The 16034-nt window shown below is 38.8% G+C and overlaps 2 protein-coding genes and 1 long non-coding RNA gene across 3 annotated transcripts in view; 1 reads left to right on the top strand and 2 right to left on the bottom strand.

Annotated features, from left to right (window-relative positions):
• LOC103149267 (carbonic anhydrase-related protein 10-like) overlaps positions 1 to 810 on the bottom strand; it is a 95181-nt gene extending 94371 nt beyond the window's left edge. Inside the window, exon 1 of the mRNA XM_007568340.2 lies at positions 39 to 810. Coding sequence (XP_007568402.1) covers positions 39 to 99 — 61 coding nt within the window. The 5' untranslated portion in view covers positions 100 to 810. The remainder of the gene's footprint in view (positions 1 to 38) is intronic.
• A 1773-nt stretch (positions 811 to 2583) lies between these two features.
• LOC103149264 (cytosolic phospholipase A2 gamma) lies at positions 2584 to 15834 on the bottom strand. The gene is made up of 13 exons (XM_007568337.2): positions 15646 to 15834; positions 13237 to 13347; positions 12620 to 12762; positions 11392 to 11578; positions 11205 to 11310; positions 10639 to 10779; positions 10260 to 10325; positions 10043 to 10177; positions 9659 to 9805; positions 9468 to 9551; positions 8314 to 8468; positions 6773 to 6944; positions 2584 to 4362 (listed from the first exon to the last, which is right to left on the bottom strand). Exons 1-13 carry the CDS (start codon positions 15763 to 15765, stop codon positions 4184 to 4186), a joined length of 1746 nt encoding a protein of 581 aa, XP_007568399.1. The 5' UTR covers positions 15766 to 15834; the 3' UTR covers positions 2584 to 4183.
• On the top strand, positions 5496 to 6460 carry LOC103149263 (uncharacterized). Its single transcript, XR_477452.2, has 3 exons — positions 5496 to 5831; positions 5909 to 6024; positions 6092 to 6460. It is a non-coding gene; the product is annotated as an uncharacterized LOC103149263 (long non-coding RNA).
• Positions 15835 to 16034: the final 200 nt, after the last annotated feature.

Here is a 16034-nt window from a genome sequence, read left to right as displayed (position 1 = left end):
GTTCTGGTGAATGATGGGAGTTTCCTTTGCATCCTTACCTGACGAACTGCAGATGATGTATATTTGCAAAATCAAACATAGATCCCAAATGAAACGCATTCTTCGTTCAATTCCTGCTCATGTCCTGTCGCTACTGCGGGATCGCGCTGAAAGACCAGGGGGGCAAACTTTGTACATTTTCCCCTGGTCCCCGTCTCCGTCCTCCGGCGCAGCGATGAAACGTTTGGAAACCTCAAAGCTCCGGAGCGGGAGATCGGCTTCCACAGCGCCGTCCTCCTTCACTCACCGGTGCGTTGCCCAGGCAACATTTCTTACTCTGTATCTTGTTTGTTTTTGTTTTTGTTTTTTTGTTTTTTCTTTCCTTTCTTTTTTCTTTTTTTTTCAATCTTAGAAGCGGGTGTGATGAAGGTGTCTGTCAGTAAATGAAGCCGTTAGGACACCTGAGCGCTGAGCTCCGCTGCTCTGCGTGGAGATGATGCTGGCTGGGAGCGCGCAGCCGCTGTGGACGCAAAGCCCGAGGAGAGCGCAGAAAAACTCCGCATGTTCATCAGATGATGTCAGGATGGACTCATTAAACTGACCAGATATACAGAAAAATGGCGAGACGATATGCTTTTACTAATTAAGAGTGCAAAAAGGACTAAACAGTTCCAGTGTCACTCTTACAGTAAAACTGCATGTTCCTGGAAAAACTCAAACACTCAAAATCCTCCAGAAAATAAATCGATATTAATCTGACGTCCTGTGCAGAAAGTCCCTGTGCTGAGTCAGTTTCTCTATGGACGCAGTGAGGTGCATGCAGATGGCCTTGGTGATTGTTTGGCTATTCTGACCTAAATAAATAGCCTACCTCATAAATGTCTACCGTGAATGTCGCACGCCCTCTGCTGTTAGCTTTGAGTAACTTGTAGAGGTCTATAGATGCCATAATTTAACAAATTAACTAATCATTAGATGATTAGTTAGATGTGTTGTTAATTTCATTAGGAAACAAGTATATTAGTATGTATTAAATATATCATTAGTGAACAATGTCAAAAAATAGTAATGTGATCTTACAATATATAAATGAATTTAATTTCAATTCAGTTTATTTATAAAGCACCAAATCACAAAAGAGTCTCAGTGCGACGCTGGTAAAAAACGTTGTTGTTAAAGTGTTAATACAGGAGCCATGTTGCCATGACTTCCTGAAGGTGGAGTTCAAGAAAAAGCAATTTTCTTAAAGAAACAGAGGCCCAATTTCAAGGCATTAAACCACAAAGTCAAATTTCTTTTAAGTCATATCTGATATATACAGATTTTCTTTTATAACATCTGAAGGTTGTTGTTTCTTGATTGTGCTATAAAAGGAACAATGTGCCTGGAAAACATGTAGCACTGCCCCTTTAATTCTGGTCACCCTGCAGAGTCTCAGAGTCCACAGTGGTCAGTCAGTCTTCTCCAGAGCAACATGTGGCCTGGACCCCCAAACCTCCATGTCCCACTCGGCCCCTGGTTTACTGCTAATTATCATTACAGCAGGAAATTATTTTACCCAGCACTGCACTGGGTAAATAATATAAGCCTCTGTGTTTGTCATTTCCAATCACTATAAATAAAGGTCAACAAGTGGGTCGACCTTTTAACTGAAGCTTGGGAACAAAGACAAACATTACAATTTGCCAGCAATCAAAGAAAGTTTTTAATATATCAGTTTTTGAGCTAGTAAATGTAAAAAAAACATTTTTTCTATTGATCTAATTTTTATTTGCAAAACATATTTTATTAAGTTGCTGTCTTTATTAAACTTGAGTACTGGTTAGTATTTTGTTTGCTACGACATGATGTTCTAATTGGGGCCTGCCCATCCAATGCATGGCAGGTACCTATTGTTCTACACCCATCACCCTTAATGCGGTTCAAACCGCTGAGTCCACCCCCACAAAAGTGGTATCAAAACGATGTCTCGCTCGCTCTGGCGTACAGCTTGATGTCATCCATGTAGAGGAGGTGATTGATGGTGGCCCCATTTTTGAGTCGGTATCCATAGCCAGTCTTGTTGATTTTTTTTTTTTCTTTCGAAATAATTTATTGATACTTGGGACATTTTAAATATAGCATTACAAAGTTATACAGAAATTCTTACAAGTACAATTCGTGAATTAAATTAAACTAAAAGAAGATAAGAACAAGGATATTAAAACAAACTTTCTGTATGTTAAAAGTTGAGCAGGACTGGGGTGACTCCTTATGAAGGAGTTCATTACCACTAGAAAACGCTTATCTCTTTAAATCAAATTAATAACAAGTTATATAGTTTATAAAACATAAGCTCTTTCGAAATAATGCTTACCTGATTAGATAGAAGAAATTTGCAGTTGGTACATTTTGCAAAAGTAAAAATCTGATGTTCACTTTGTGGCACTTGGTTACCAGTAAACACACTAATCTCTTAGCAACAGATTAACAACAAAAACTGTTATTGTTCAAAAAACATAAGATTTAGTCTGCTCTTTTGAAATATCACTTATCTTACACTATTTAACAAGAATTGTGCAGCTGGTGAATTTTGCAGAAAAGTGTTTTTTTTTTGTTTGTCATTAGTGGTAAATATATTGTAAAACAGACATTCAACACAAAAGTAAAAATCTGATTTATACTTTGTGGCAGTTTGTTACCAGTAGAAAACGCTCATCTCTTAACACCAAATTAATTATTCTGTTTTTTTAGGTGTAGAGTAATAGGTGCCTTACATGCATTGCATGAAAGCATTGGAAAACAGTGTAAATATTGGTGTTTATGCTATGACAAATATGGATTTGTTTATTACAGGTTACTTCTGAAAGTGCTTGATTTCACTCAATTTTATTTTGGGGTATCTGAGTAATAAAGACTGTACTCATATGCACCCCAGATTTTTTAATTAAAAAATAAATAAGTAAAATGATAAGATTATTTTGATTTCCCAATAAAATATCAGGCTGCAGTGATTTGATCTACCAATTAAACTATAATACGTAACCAACAGGTGAAACATGACAAACTATGGCTCAGTTCAAAGGGTGTAAATAACAGTATTTTGTTGACTACTCCATTGCAGTGATGGAGAAAGACTTTATAACTGCAGATTACATCAATAGGCAGGACAAATTCAGGGTACTAGGGATAATCCCTACTCACTTACACTTGGTGGATAACTGAACACTGCTCCCTGACACTGTGGATCAACTTAAGAGAAGCAGTTTCTTGAATTTGGACAAGGTTGCTTTTCTGTTCTCTGTTGCTTTTTCCTCTTTAGAGAGGCCAGCAGCATACCTGGTGTGTATTTACATTACTGTTTGTTTGAGATTCAATTAGATTCAGAAGACTGTTTAAAACATCTAATAGCAGGTAAAAAAAATTAATGAATTCAGTCAAGAGGTGCAGTTTTTAATCATGACTTCAGATTAACAGACAAATCAGATTTTAGCATAATTCCAATTTACAATGCAGATATCATCTATCTATGCTTTTGTGTCTCAGTTAAATATTTTGGTTAAACTTTGTAAAACACACATACACAAGGTTTTTTTTTTCTTTTTTTTTCATTTCAAGGGAAAAATGGAGATCCACAGCAACTTACCTTTTAATTATAAAATAGTTACCCCGTAAACCTAATAAGGCATTTCGCTAACACTGGGAAAAATTACTGATAATACATGGTCAGTTATTTTTTTTAAATTGTTATAGTGACATTTTGGCAGGCTCTTTTTTATAGTATTGTTTTAATTTAGTTTTTCTTTTTAAGATTAAGGACCAAGACTTTTTTTTTAACCTCCATGTTTTCATATTGTAAAGACCAAGATTTTGTCTTCTTGAAATAAAACCAAGAGTAGATGTAAAACAACATATTTACTCCTCAGAGCTCTGCAGGGTTTCTGCCTGTAGTCATAATAAGGTGTATCATGCATTCTAACATCAGTGTGAAAACCTTTACTTAACATCTCTCCAAACCAACAAAAATCAAAGAAAACAAATGTGAAGACATTTCTTAGTATTATACACTCAGATCCTTAACTGCTGTTATTCGGTATATTTTTCCATCATCTATGTGGACGACACAGTGAGTTTTCAGCTTATACATTTATAGGCTGAGAGAGAATCTTGGATCCTTTTATCTCTCTGTCTGACTCATTTTGCTACCCTGTACCTTCCCACAGACTCATCCACTCATCTTCCTCATTCGACGGAGAACAGCTTTCCTCATCTCTCTCAGCACAATCTCCTTGTTGTTCTTCATGTTAGTTTTGGCCGTCTCCAAAAGGAAGTTAATCTTCTCCTCACTGAAGGGTAGCCGGAAGGTGGCGAACTCCTTCATCCTTTCTCTGACCTCCTCTGCATCTGCAGAAACAGTGAGAGACATTTAATCAGCATCCTTACCTTCACCTTGAACACTATGCCTCGCTTTAGAGGACATCCACTCAGATGGTGACCTGAAACGACCCAGAGATCGTCTTGTCTACCAAAGACCTGCTCTGGAATTTGACAAATGGTTCCAACCACATTTTGTCACTTTATAAACACAAACTTCCAATGTCTTTTGATTGGGATTTTATGTGACAGACCAACACACAGCGATACATACCTGTGGAGGGGGAAGGAAATTATACAGGGTATTTTAAAATGTTTTGAAATAATTATTAAAAGGGGCAGTATTATGTGTTTTCCAGCCATTTAGTAAAATTTTATAGCACAAATGAAGAGCCCACTGCACTGAACCCCATTGATGAAAACCTCCTGGTTATTCCACCAAATATTAATTTCTGAACTCTTCCTGAGTTCAAACATTAGTATTGTTGTTTCTAAATGAATATGAACTTGTTTTCTTTGCATTATTTGAGGTCTGAAAACACTGCATTTTTTTATCGTCATTTTGATAATTTCTCATTTTCTGCAAGTAAATAAAGGTTTGCTTGGAATTTCAGAGACATGTTGTAAGTAGTTCATCGAATAAAAGAACAATGTTAATTTTACTCAAACTTATAGAGAATCAGAAAAACTGATAACTGCAAGTGGTCTCTTAACTTTCCAGAGCTGTATCTATGTATTTGTATATCAAATATGACTTTTAAAAATTTGTCTTCTTAATTTAACACCTTGAAATGAGGTCTCTGTCTCTTTAAAATCTCCTGCTCTTTCTGAAACGCCGTCTTAAGAAATTCATCTCAATATGGCTCCTCTATTAACCTGTTAACAATGTTTTTATCAGTGTTTCACTGAGAAGTAGCTAATATGAGCTCAGCAGACGCACAGTTCCTCCAGTTATTTGCTAATTGCTTTTGGCTAGTCTGATGGAGCTGAGTGGGGAAGCTTGGAGGCTTGGAAGCTACAGATCTTTGGAGGAGCTGAGCCTCTAAGGCGGGGCTAGGTCCACCCAGGCGTTTTGCACAGCTGGGTGGCTGGGTGCCATGGATATTAAAGGATTTCTCAAACATGCATGAAAGAATAAAGACAACATTTCAGGCATGTTTTTGATGAGGGGATAACATTATAAGATGATTTAAAGCTCAAAAAAGTTAATTTAATAGAAAAAGCACATTTACATTCTGACCCTCTGAGTCATTTCTTTGTGGAATCATCTTTTGCAACTGCAGTTCCTTCCATCTACCTGATGTGGTGGGATGGTGTTCCCCCCCTCCCCACTCTGCGCACCGGGTGCAGCAGGAAGCGCACCATTGATTGGTGGGCGGGGCAGATGCCTATATAGTTGGGCGGGCCGCTGCAAGGTGCGTGCGTCTTTGTTTCTCCCACTGTTGCTGCAGTCGGCGGCTACATGTCGGCTTGTGGGTTTGGTCGACTCATCTGCGATCGTAAGTGACAGTTTTGCTATCCGTGGCTGAAATCATGGTTGGGTTTTGGGTGCTACACTTATCGTGCATTTCTGCAGTGTTGCTCTGATGGCGTTGCCGGCTGCAGCTGGGGGTTGCTGTGGCGGGCGGCTTCAATCTGGTCCTCACCTGCTGACCCGCTTCCTCCCGGGTTAGGCTGTGTTTCCACCCCAGGGTAAGCTACCTGTTTAATGTTTGTTCTTTTTTATATGGATCCACAGTTGATGGGCTTTCTGTTTCAGGCACTTGATTGTGTTTGGAGCTGCAGCGCTTTGGACGCTCTGCTGTCTTGTCTTGTCTTGTTTGATTGGGCCGCTCAAATAAACCTGTTGTGGATTGGGCAGGCTGTGTGTGCGGGGCATTACTACTCCGGCTCCATCGAAGGGCATTTGGAAGCGGATGACAACGACTTGTTCCTTGTTTTGTTTTGTGATTAAAGTTACTAATTTGTTTTGCATTGCATGTTTTTATTTTTTTGGAATAATTGAACTTGTCTGTCCTGTTTCCTTTTGTGTTCCTTTTGTCCCAGGGACCGAGTAGTGGGCCTGAAGCCTCGTTTTTAAAAGGAATTGTTTTAAAGGAATTGTTAAATAAAATATTGTGCACTGAAAGGTCTGTGTTTGGGTGCATCATTTTAATTTTAAAAAGATCTCCACCTGCTGGTCACACTGATTTCCATTGACAGATGGAAAATTTCCACAACCATTAAGAACACCTTCTTCCACATGTTCTCTGTGCGCCTTACATGGTTTGTGGCAAACTACACAAACCATGTGGGACTTATTATGGCTCTTTGTTACGGCAGAGGATTTCTTCTTGCCACTCTTCCATGAAAGGCGCAGGTTTGGAACGAGCATGACTAATAGGGAGGAGAATTTAATGGTACTAAACTTGACTAATCAGTTAAGGCTGACAGATCAAACCTTTGCAGTTTTGCTGGTTGAAAAGCGGCATGTAGATGATGGTCGGTTCCTTTTCTTTTCCCTCAAACACGTAGCAGTCCTTCGGCCAGTTGCTCTCCTCCAGGATTTTATCATCTATCTGTGGGAAGGGTTTATTCACTTCAGCTGCATAGTTCCTGGCAAGAATCAGAGTCTGTAAAAGGAAGCAGGAGTAGAAAGATCAGCGGCTCCATACTGGGCCCCAGTGCTTACAGCTTTCATGGCCTTTATTAAAAAATCTAAATGATTTGGGTCATTTTAAACAACTTTAAAGTGTTGATAGGAAGAAACCCAATGTCTACTTTTTTCATTAATGTAAAATCCCACAGAAAAATAATTGTGTTGTTGTCACAGACCAGGCAGTTTAATCCACAGTGACTCTCCTCAACCACATCACCCTTTGTGCCATGTTAGTACAGGAGCCCTGAAGGGACAAACCACTCTCTAATTTATGAACACTTCCAAACATTGTCTCGTTCCCTATTAGTTAGAATTCTATGACAAGCATACACAATTTTGCTCTTACAAGACAATTATTTCTCTTTTTTTTACTTTTGCTTTGTATTTATTTTTTAGTTTTGCTCTAATTTCAATTCACCTTCTACTGTGCCAGCTGTGATTCAGTCCATTCTCAACGTCAACCGACCTATCAAGCTACTATGATTTTATGTTGTTGTTTTTTTTAACAACATCTATAAAATGTTTTCTCAGCCTGACTTCAGTTATAGACTCATTAGGTTTACTCTCTCAGTTTTCAAACATGCACACTGCGCTGGTTGACAGAAATAAGTAAAGGATTATGATTTTAGTTTAAAAAAAAACTAATATTCTATTTTGACAGGATTGCTTGTGTTCCAAGCATACTAGTTCACACACTAGTGAACTAGTATGTCTCTGGCTCCATATCCAAACATAATTGTTGAATATATGTGTTTACTAAGCTGATAAATCAAACATAATTTCTATATCCACTTCCTGCGACTTTACACAGAAGAATGCTGATATCAGAAAAGCTGCTAGGCTGTTACAATTCTTTATCTTTGGGATATCTGGAGAAGGTGTTTTATTCTGAGCTGCCAGAATATGCCACATATATCTTACTAGATGGATTTACCATCAGAGCCCACTGCGACTGAAAACTGAGGTAAATTTGTCTGCAGAAACTATTTCGAGCATCAGAAAACATTTGAAATTGTCCAGTTGAAAGGCCATAATATCTTATATCCTCTATAAGCAACAACATACACTTTATGCTCCAACCAACTGTGATCAGCGGCTGCTTCATAGAAGACGTGTGCGTGCGTGCGTGCGTGTGTGTGTGGGTGGGTGTATTTCAGCACACCTGAGTCAAACAATAGGTGATTAGCAGGACTCTGGGGAACTTGACAGATTAGAGGACTGAGCATGTTCTGCCCTGTTGTCAGTGTTGTGTTGGAACACCATTTTCATTTTTATCAGTGCAAACATATAATTATTATTTTTTTACAAGTCTTTACATGAAAGGTAACAGTAATTTTGAGCACCTCAAACATAGTTCCAGCACTAGACTCTGGTGCAATGATGAGGTCGATGTCTCTCTTCTCTCCTAGGAATGATGGGTAGGCCATGTTGATCAGCAGCCCTGCATCGATCAGGTGAAATTCTTCTTTAGTCTGGAGACAATCAGGAACTGAATCATCTGTGAGAAACACAAGTTAAGAATTTGTAAAAGCCGAGTTTATTAGTACAGTACATTTCAGCAACAAGGCAGTTCACTGTGCTTTGCACCATAAAAACATCATACAGTAATCAATTATAAAACAATTAATGCACGTTATATTTTGTCTAATGCCATCATCGAGAAAATAGACATCAAATATATCTATCAATGTTCCAGTTATGAATCAAAGGCAACTCTAAACAGGGGAGGTTTTAGTTTTGATTTAAAGGAACTCTGTTTTGTAGAGACCAAATTTCAATTCATTGAAAAAATGCTGGATAAACCTGAGAGGTCGGTCAAATGTTTCAGTAACTCAAACTGAAACAGTTTGAGTTACTGTTTGGGAAGCAACTCAAACTGTTTCAAACTGGGAAGAGTTTGGGAAGACGTGTCTAGTCTACAGCACTCGTCACGTCTCCACAGATTATTTTAGTCAGATTTAATTCTGGCTGAATGATTTTAAAATGTTGCTTTTCTTCTGGTGAAGCTATTATTTTGTTGATATACTGGTTGTGTCTTCTCAAGAATGTAGCTGAATTTTTCCTGAACACATGGTAAAATTTCTCTTTTTTTTGCTGAGAATACTATATATTTTTCAGCCTTTCCTGGTAAAAACATAGCTGGATCTGTCATGTTGGAGACAGTGTTGATGAGCACACTAAGGGACGACCAGTGAAATAGAAGTATGTAGTTTGCTTAAAATCTTTGATGTAGCGTTATAAGGAGTTATTTGTAACAGTTCTCTAACCTACTACATAAAGATATACCACAGTGAGTCTGTTACAAAGTAAATAAATATTTGTGGTGGGAGTTAGCAATCCTGTGTACACCACACACAACATAACATCTATCCACAGGTAAGGGGTCCAGAGCAGATAATGACGTCACAGAACCTCACTTCAAAGTGTCCAAACTCTTGTTTGTTTGTCTTAATGCAGGCTAGCTGAACATCTGTGCTCTAGAGATCTGTCCACTCACTCTGGAACTGATAGAGGAAGTTGCTGGTTGTTCCCCACTCCCACTTCAAAATAAGAGGAAGGACTTGCTTCGTAAGGAAAGAAACTAGAGAAAACACACAGAAGCAAAGTTTTGTTAAATTAATCTTGTCCTTCTCTATTCTTTACTGTCCAGTAACCCCTGCCTGAGCTCCAGGTCTATAGAATACACACCTGATGTTTTGAAAGCTCCATCCTCCAAACTTTGGCCCCAGATCTCGACTGCCCTCATCAGCCCAAGACTCCGCTGTTGGAACAGATTTTTTCTCTCCTCTGGATCCAGTGACTCCAGCAGAACAGACTCATTATGATGCACCTCGTCTTGAAAAGAGCATTAGAACAGGCATAGTAACAAATAAAAACAAGAATTTGCTGCATCAATATCCTGTTACAAATCAAAGAAAGACTAGTTCTTCTCCAGTCAGCACTACCTGCATTTCAATCGACCATATGACTGTAAAAATTGAAATTACAAAAAGAAATTTGCTGGACAGATATACACCAATTTAGAAGAAATTCATATTTTTCAATACAAAGCATATAGGTTAGAATTCATACCATGTAGGATTTTCTGCAACTTTTCAAGCTCAGACAGGGCAGTAGGATCCTGAATGGTGCTTGAGGTGAGAGTTATCAAGTTTCTGAGCACGTTGTACACACGCAGGTATTCCATGCTTACATCATCTATGGGCACTGAAACAGAAGCACAAATAAAATGAGTTAGATCAGAAAGCCAATATGAATTTACTAAGAATACATTTCCAGTGGTGATTACCATTAAGCCAGGGAGGGATAACATCCCTGATGACTTCCTCATGAGCCAGTGCACAGCCTAAAACTCCTGCACAGTCAAAAAATATATATTTATGAATGAAGGAAACAATTTATGGTCATGCTAGACATTGGTACTTTTTGCTTCTAGATATATTTTAGTAGTATCAGGACAGGGCTTTGGTCCCCACCAGGCCCAGCAGTCTTCAGAGCTTTCTGATCAAATAAATTTTATAAAACATGATTGTGGTTTTAACATTTCCTACCCTGGATTACTGACTTTGTGGCTCAGCAAACAGCGCTTTGTAACTGAGGTATTTTAAATATAGGCATTGTGATGACAGTTGAGTTTGGATATACTGCACAGTGATTGTAAAGCTCACCCTGTAGCCTGATCATGTCCATCTCTGGTTTCTTCTCAATCAGCTCCCTGTTGTGAAACTTGCTGCCCAACAGTGACGTTTCAACAAAGAAGTTCAACTCTGTGAATCCTGCTTCATGAGGGCTCACCTCAAACCATTTACCTAACAAACAGAGAAAACCTTTAACGGTAACACTTTGAAGGGGTGTGCATAAGACCGACATGACACTGTCATAAACATGACATAACATCTGTCATGAACATGAAGGAGTCTTTATGAATGTTTTTGACTGAAATCATGAAGTGTCATTTGGTAAATCACACTTTTAATGCAAAGTTGCATTAAAACTTGTATTAAAAGTCCATTAAAATGGTCAACTTTGCATTATATGTGTCATTACTTACCGATTGAAACTTCATGACAACAGTTGTAAACTGTTAAAGTATAAAGACTCCTTCATCTTTATGACAGGTGTTATGTCATGTTTATGACAGTGCCATGTCAGTCTTATGCATACCCTGACAAATAAAGTGTTGCCGTTTTGACTGTATTCATGTAAACCCCAGTTAATGGAGATGAAAGTGTACCTTGTAGCGGCCCGTGTGAGAAGCAGTATTTTTCTAGAGCACAGTAGATGGGGTAGGGGTTGGTGGCATTCCTGCTGGCCTCCTCTGAAAGATGCCGTTTGTCCAGCTGATAAAGTACAAGATGTTTTTTTTTTTAGGAATCATCCCATCTGATGGATGTCTAAGGTCCAAGCTACGCCTGTTTAACCTGTTTCATGATGCCAGCAGAGGTTAGAACCCCCCAGATGTCAGTGAGAGAGAAATGCTCCTCCTTGGACTGTTCAGCCAACCAGGCCACAGCATGCTCCAGCTCCACCCCAGGACCCGACAGCTTGGACACCGCTTCATCCATGTTGGAGCTCCACTGAGGGTCATTGTACAGGAAGGCCATAGACCTGACCAAATGAAGAGGATGAGCGGCAGGCACACAGGAGTCAAGAAAAAGCCTTGTGCATGGAAATGTTGTAAAACGATACCACAAAAATATAAATCACTTATTTTTTTATTCGGTGCTCTTAAATAAAGTGTGAACTACATGAAACAATGTTTAAATTTGATCATTAACTAAATGATTGGAGGTAAATGGCAAAACTATCATAGATTGATTGACCAAACAAAAATTGCCAATATCAAGTTGAGGTATAGACACTCACTGCAACTGGCCTGAGTTCTAATGCCCCCAACATTCCCACTAATACAGACAGATGAAATTTGTGATGATCTTGCAATTTCTCAACCAATTCTGGAGGTACATAGGGACGAGGTTTAGGCAGAGTCAAAGGACTTGGAGTTCATGATGTCAGACGATGATGTGGAAGACTCCACCATCCTTTGTTAGCCATCATGAGGCTGTAAAGCCTCTGGCAGCTGACCTCAGGGACCCACTCTCCTGCATGCTTTAAGTCTCTCCATCATGTCATTCATCCTTATCCAGAAGGGCTGGCTCTGTGGGCATGGCCCTGTTAGTGTTACTGACAGCATTCAGAGCAGCAGAGCACCATCAATCAGGTCTATGTATGAGCAGAAATGGACGGTGTTTGAAAGCAGGACGTACAGGAGTGAGATAGAGCCTCCTCCTGGCTGTGATTGGTTGTTTCTGACAGGAAGCAGTGTATTTCTGCAAATGGCTGTAGGACCACAGGGAGGCAGAGGAGCTGGATTGTCTGTTTCATGTTATACTGTCAGGAAATGGTGACAAGTACAAAAAAACATACTTTTGTATTAGTTACGTACTGCAGTTTTAGGTCTGCTAAGAAGTGAAATATGTTTGGGTCGTTCATTAAAGCTTTTTTGCTTTTCATCTCTGTTTCTACATAGTTTTTGCTCCGGTTCCATTCTATGAGAGATCCAGTCACTGGTTTCTAGCTTGTTCCAACTTCCAATTACTCAGCATTTGACCAGCATGTAGTGTAATTATGGCTAATTTGTTCTGTTACCATGTTGACCCAGAAACTCCTCCTATGTAAAGCAAAGTGTCCAGCATGGCTTCCTTTTCCAGCTGATACAGGAAGCCTATCAGACTCACAGCTGCCCTCTGACCCCCACCAGAAGCCGCCAGAGCGATGTGAGGGACTAAATCCTGGAAAGAGAAATCAGAGAGTCAGACAAGTTGATTGCTCTAATTATAAATTACTTTAAACTAAAAATCCTTTTTTTTTTTCTTTATTTTAGAATGAACCATCTCATCCACTGATCAGAATGGGCATCAAGAGATTTTTGGCAAGTAAACTGAATGAACAAGGGCCAGAAAATTGAGGCAGCAGAATTTTGTGTTTGATGAAGACGTGGCTGAAGGACCTCTGTCTTTCTTATTCTGCTTTCTAGTCATATGAGTCTAGTCATTTTTTTTTAGACAAATAAAATAAAGAATGTTGTAGTGCATGACCCATGTTTGGAGGCATCAGTCTGTGATGTGGCCGTTATAAGTTGGTGGCCCTTGTTTCATGTTTTCCCCTTCTTTCTCAATCCACTTTCATATAAAAGTCAGTAGAGCTGGCAAAACCTTAAAAGACATAAAATAAAGAGAAAAGAGGTGTTGATATATCTTTTTTACCTCATTACAGTTGATCTGCAGATTGTTCAATGCCTGTAGAACAATTTCTTTTCTCCTGTCAATATATTGTTGTTCTCCAGCACACAGAGACGAGGAGTGATGGATGGTTTCCTGAAAACAATTTATGACAGGAGATTATCAGGTTGTTCTGCAGAGTCAACAATTAAGGTTTTGGCCAAAAGAATGATGAAGAATACAATAAGACTCATTCTGTATGTCTTACAACGGGGCCATTACTTCACAGTGAAATAGTGCAGGTACTAGACTGACCGGCCTGCAGTCCAGACCTGTGTCCCACTGATAATGTCTGGTGTGTTATTTACTGTATTTGTACATCAAGAAAGAATGGGAAAGAATTCCACCTATAAGATTTCAATAATTATTGCTCCTACATGCTTCCTGACTGGTTTTAAAAGGTGAACATGGCCCTGTCCAAACCTTTTCTGAATGTCTTGCAGGCATCAAAATCTACATGTGGTTTTACACGACTTTGATATTGATTGATTTCCATGAATTGAAATGCATTGAGAGAGTTGAGATTTAGAATACTGCAACCTTTTATTGTTTGCTTTTATTATTTACCACTATTTTTGTTCCCAGAGGAAAAAGCCCACTGCAGTGTGATCTTGTTTTTGGTGCATTATTAAAGAATCACTCTGTTCCAGAATGACGTTTTGTTTAAAGGAATTTATAGAGTGACCCAGCCTAACAATGATTATTATGCCTGTGTTTTCATTACAGCCATCTGTGATTTGGACAGAAATCATGGAGACTGTTTGCTCAGCTCCAGGGAGCTCCACAGTATCAGTTTGTTGATCTGGACCATTTACAGTTTATAATTGGACATGAAAAGGTGCTAGTGTGTTCCAACTCCAATCAAACGACATTTCTATCCGGTATAAGCTTTTGAGACTTCTTGAGTTAAAAGATGCCCAGAAACCCATTCTCTTTTTATCTTAGAGATTATAAAAACAGTGAAAGGAGCAATCAAAATCATAATATCAAAAATCTACCTCCAAAGTCTTATTAATTTGAAACTGAATGGACAGAGAACCAGAGCGGTGCATCACAGATGATGTGTTTTGAAGAAGCGCTCACTTTGTAGATATACATAGGGACAGCAGGAGTGGATAAGTTATGCAAATCTAGGTGTTGTGACTGAAAATTAATTTGTGGTTTTCCACTCTTTCACTCTGAGAAGCTCTGAAAGCTTTTACCAAATTGAAATGTAACTCTGTGGATACTGTTATGCGACATGTACTTTGGCAAATGGATGATGAAGCAGTTGGCTGGAATACATTAATGACATAAATAATTATATCTTAACTTTTCTGTCAATATTGTAGGTGATGTCAGCATTCAGCTGTCCACATCCTCACTTTGTTGAAACCAGAGAAGAAGAATTTGCGTCTTTTTAACCACTTAAGCAGCGTCTGGTGTCTCTTTGCACTCCAAGTTCAGCACGTCCCATCCTGGACTGTGTGTGTTCTGCCAAAGTATTCTCCTCCTGTCCCATGAGCAAGCCGCTGTAGAGCGAGGCTTCTCAGTTAATAAGGAATTCTCAAAGTGTCTTTGACCAAGGAGCTCAGGCCTCTGTTTATTAATGACTTGTCACTTGAACAAACTTATTCTCTTGTGAGTTTAATTGCGTTTCTTATTTGATGGAAGCACCACAATTGTGAAATTGTGTTTTTTTTAACATTAGCAGAATATTGACAAAGGTTCGCATTTGTAATGGAGACACAGCTAGTGTGCCCGTCTCTGAGAAAGTAGAGTGTGGTGATCTGAGCTCTGTTATATGTACTGTATCACCTTACCTGAAGAAGCCATGAGGAGATGTATGCAGTCTGTGGCCTGAGCCATTGATACAAGGATCCTATTTTAATGCTGTTTAAAATTGGCACCTCAAAAGTCAAGACTCATCACACCAGGCAACATTTTTCAAAGCTATTGTTCAACTTGCTTCCTCATCCTGATGCGTTATTTGGTGTTCAGCATTTTGTCTTCCACATTTAGAAACCCAAAGTCGTTGAGTTGCAAACATGTGATTTGCTACACGTGTTACAAGCCCCAATTTACAACCAAAATAATCTCATTCCTGTTTCCAAAGAGAATATCTCTAAGTCAAAAAAGGTAGACTCTCTCTGTCTAAACAGCATAAACAGCAAAACACTGTATGAAAAACAATTTCAAAAACAATTTGAAATTGATAATTAAGAACTTCTTTTCACAGGCATATGTTTTATCTACATGTATGTGAACTGGAGCTAGTTAATAGAAACTGATATCACTAAATTTTAACTGCACGTATCTCAGCTGCATAAAAATTGAAGACATGACTAGTCAACCCTTGTAAGACAATGCTCTACAAAATACAAATTCTGGGTTTTTGAGCAATGAATGTCTCACCTCAGAAGCTGTCATATTTCCCTCCATGTTGTCCACTGCCTGCAGTGCAACTCTGGAAATCATCAGCCAAAAGCAAAACCCTAATCCTGAAAAACCTGTATTTCCTCTGTGTGTCTGCATCCTGGCTCACATACATGCACACAGATAAGGCTTCAGATTCTTCCTGTTTCTCCACATTGACTGTAATGTCTGAGGAAGTTGCACAAGAAAAGAGATATTTCAACACACAAAGGCTGCCTGATCTCTTCCATGTGTTGGCAATGCAGAGAAACAGTTTTAAATGTAAACCAGATGTTTGAGTCAAAGTAGAAAGTAGCAAAAACATCTGGGATCTTTTGTCCACAAAGTGTCCTTGTTTGGAATGGAATAAAGATTTGTAAAGAACAAAT

The sequence above is a fragment of the Poecilia formosa genome, unplaced genomic scaffold, assembly GCF_000485575.1.
Source record: "Poecilia formosa unplaced genomic scaffold, Poecilia_formosa-5.1.2 Scaffold220, whole genome shotgun sequence".
NCBI classification, from domain to species: Eukaryota; Metazoa; Chordata; class Actinopteri; order Cyprinodontiformes; family Poeciliidae; genus Poecilia; species Poecilia formosa.
This window is presented reverse-complemented; position numbering and strand designations above follow the sequence as displayed.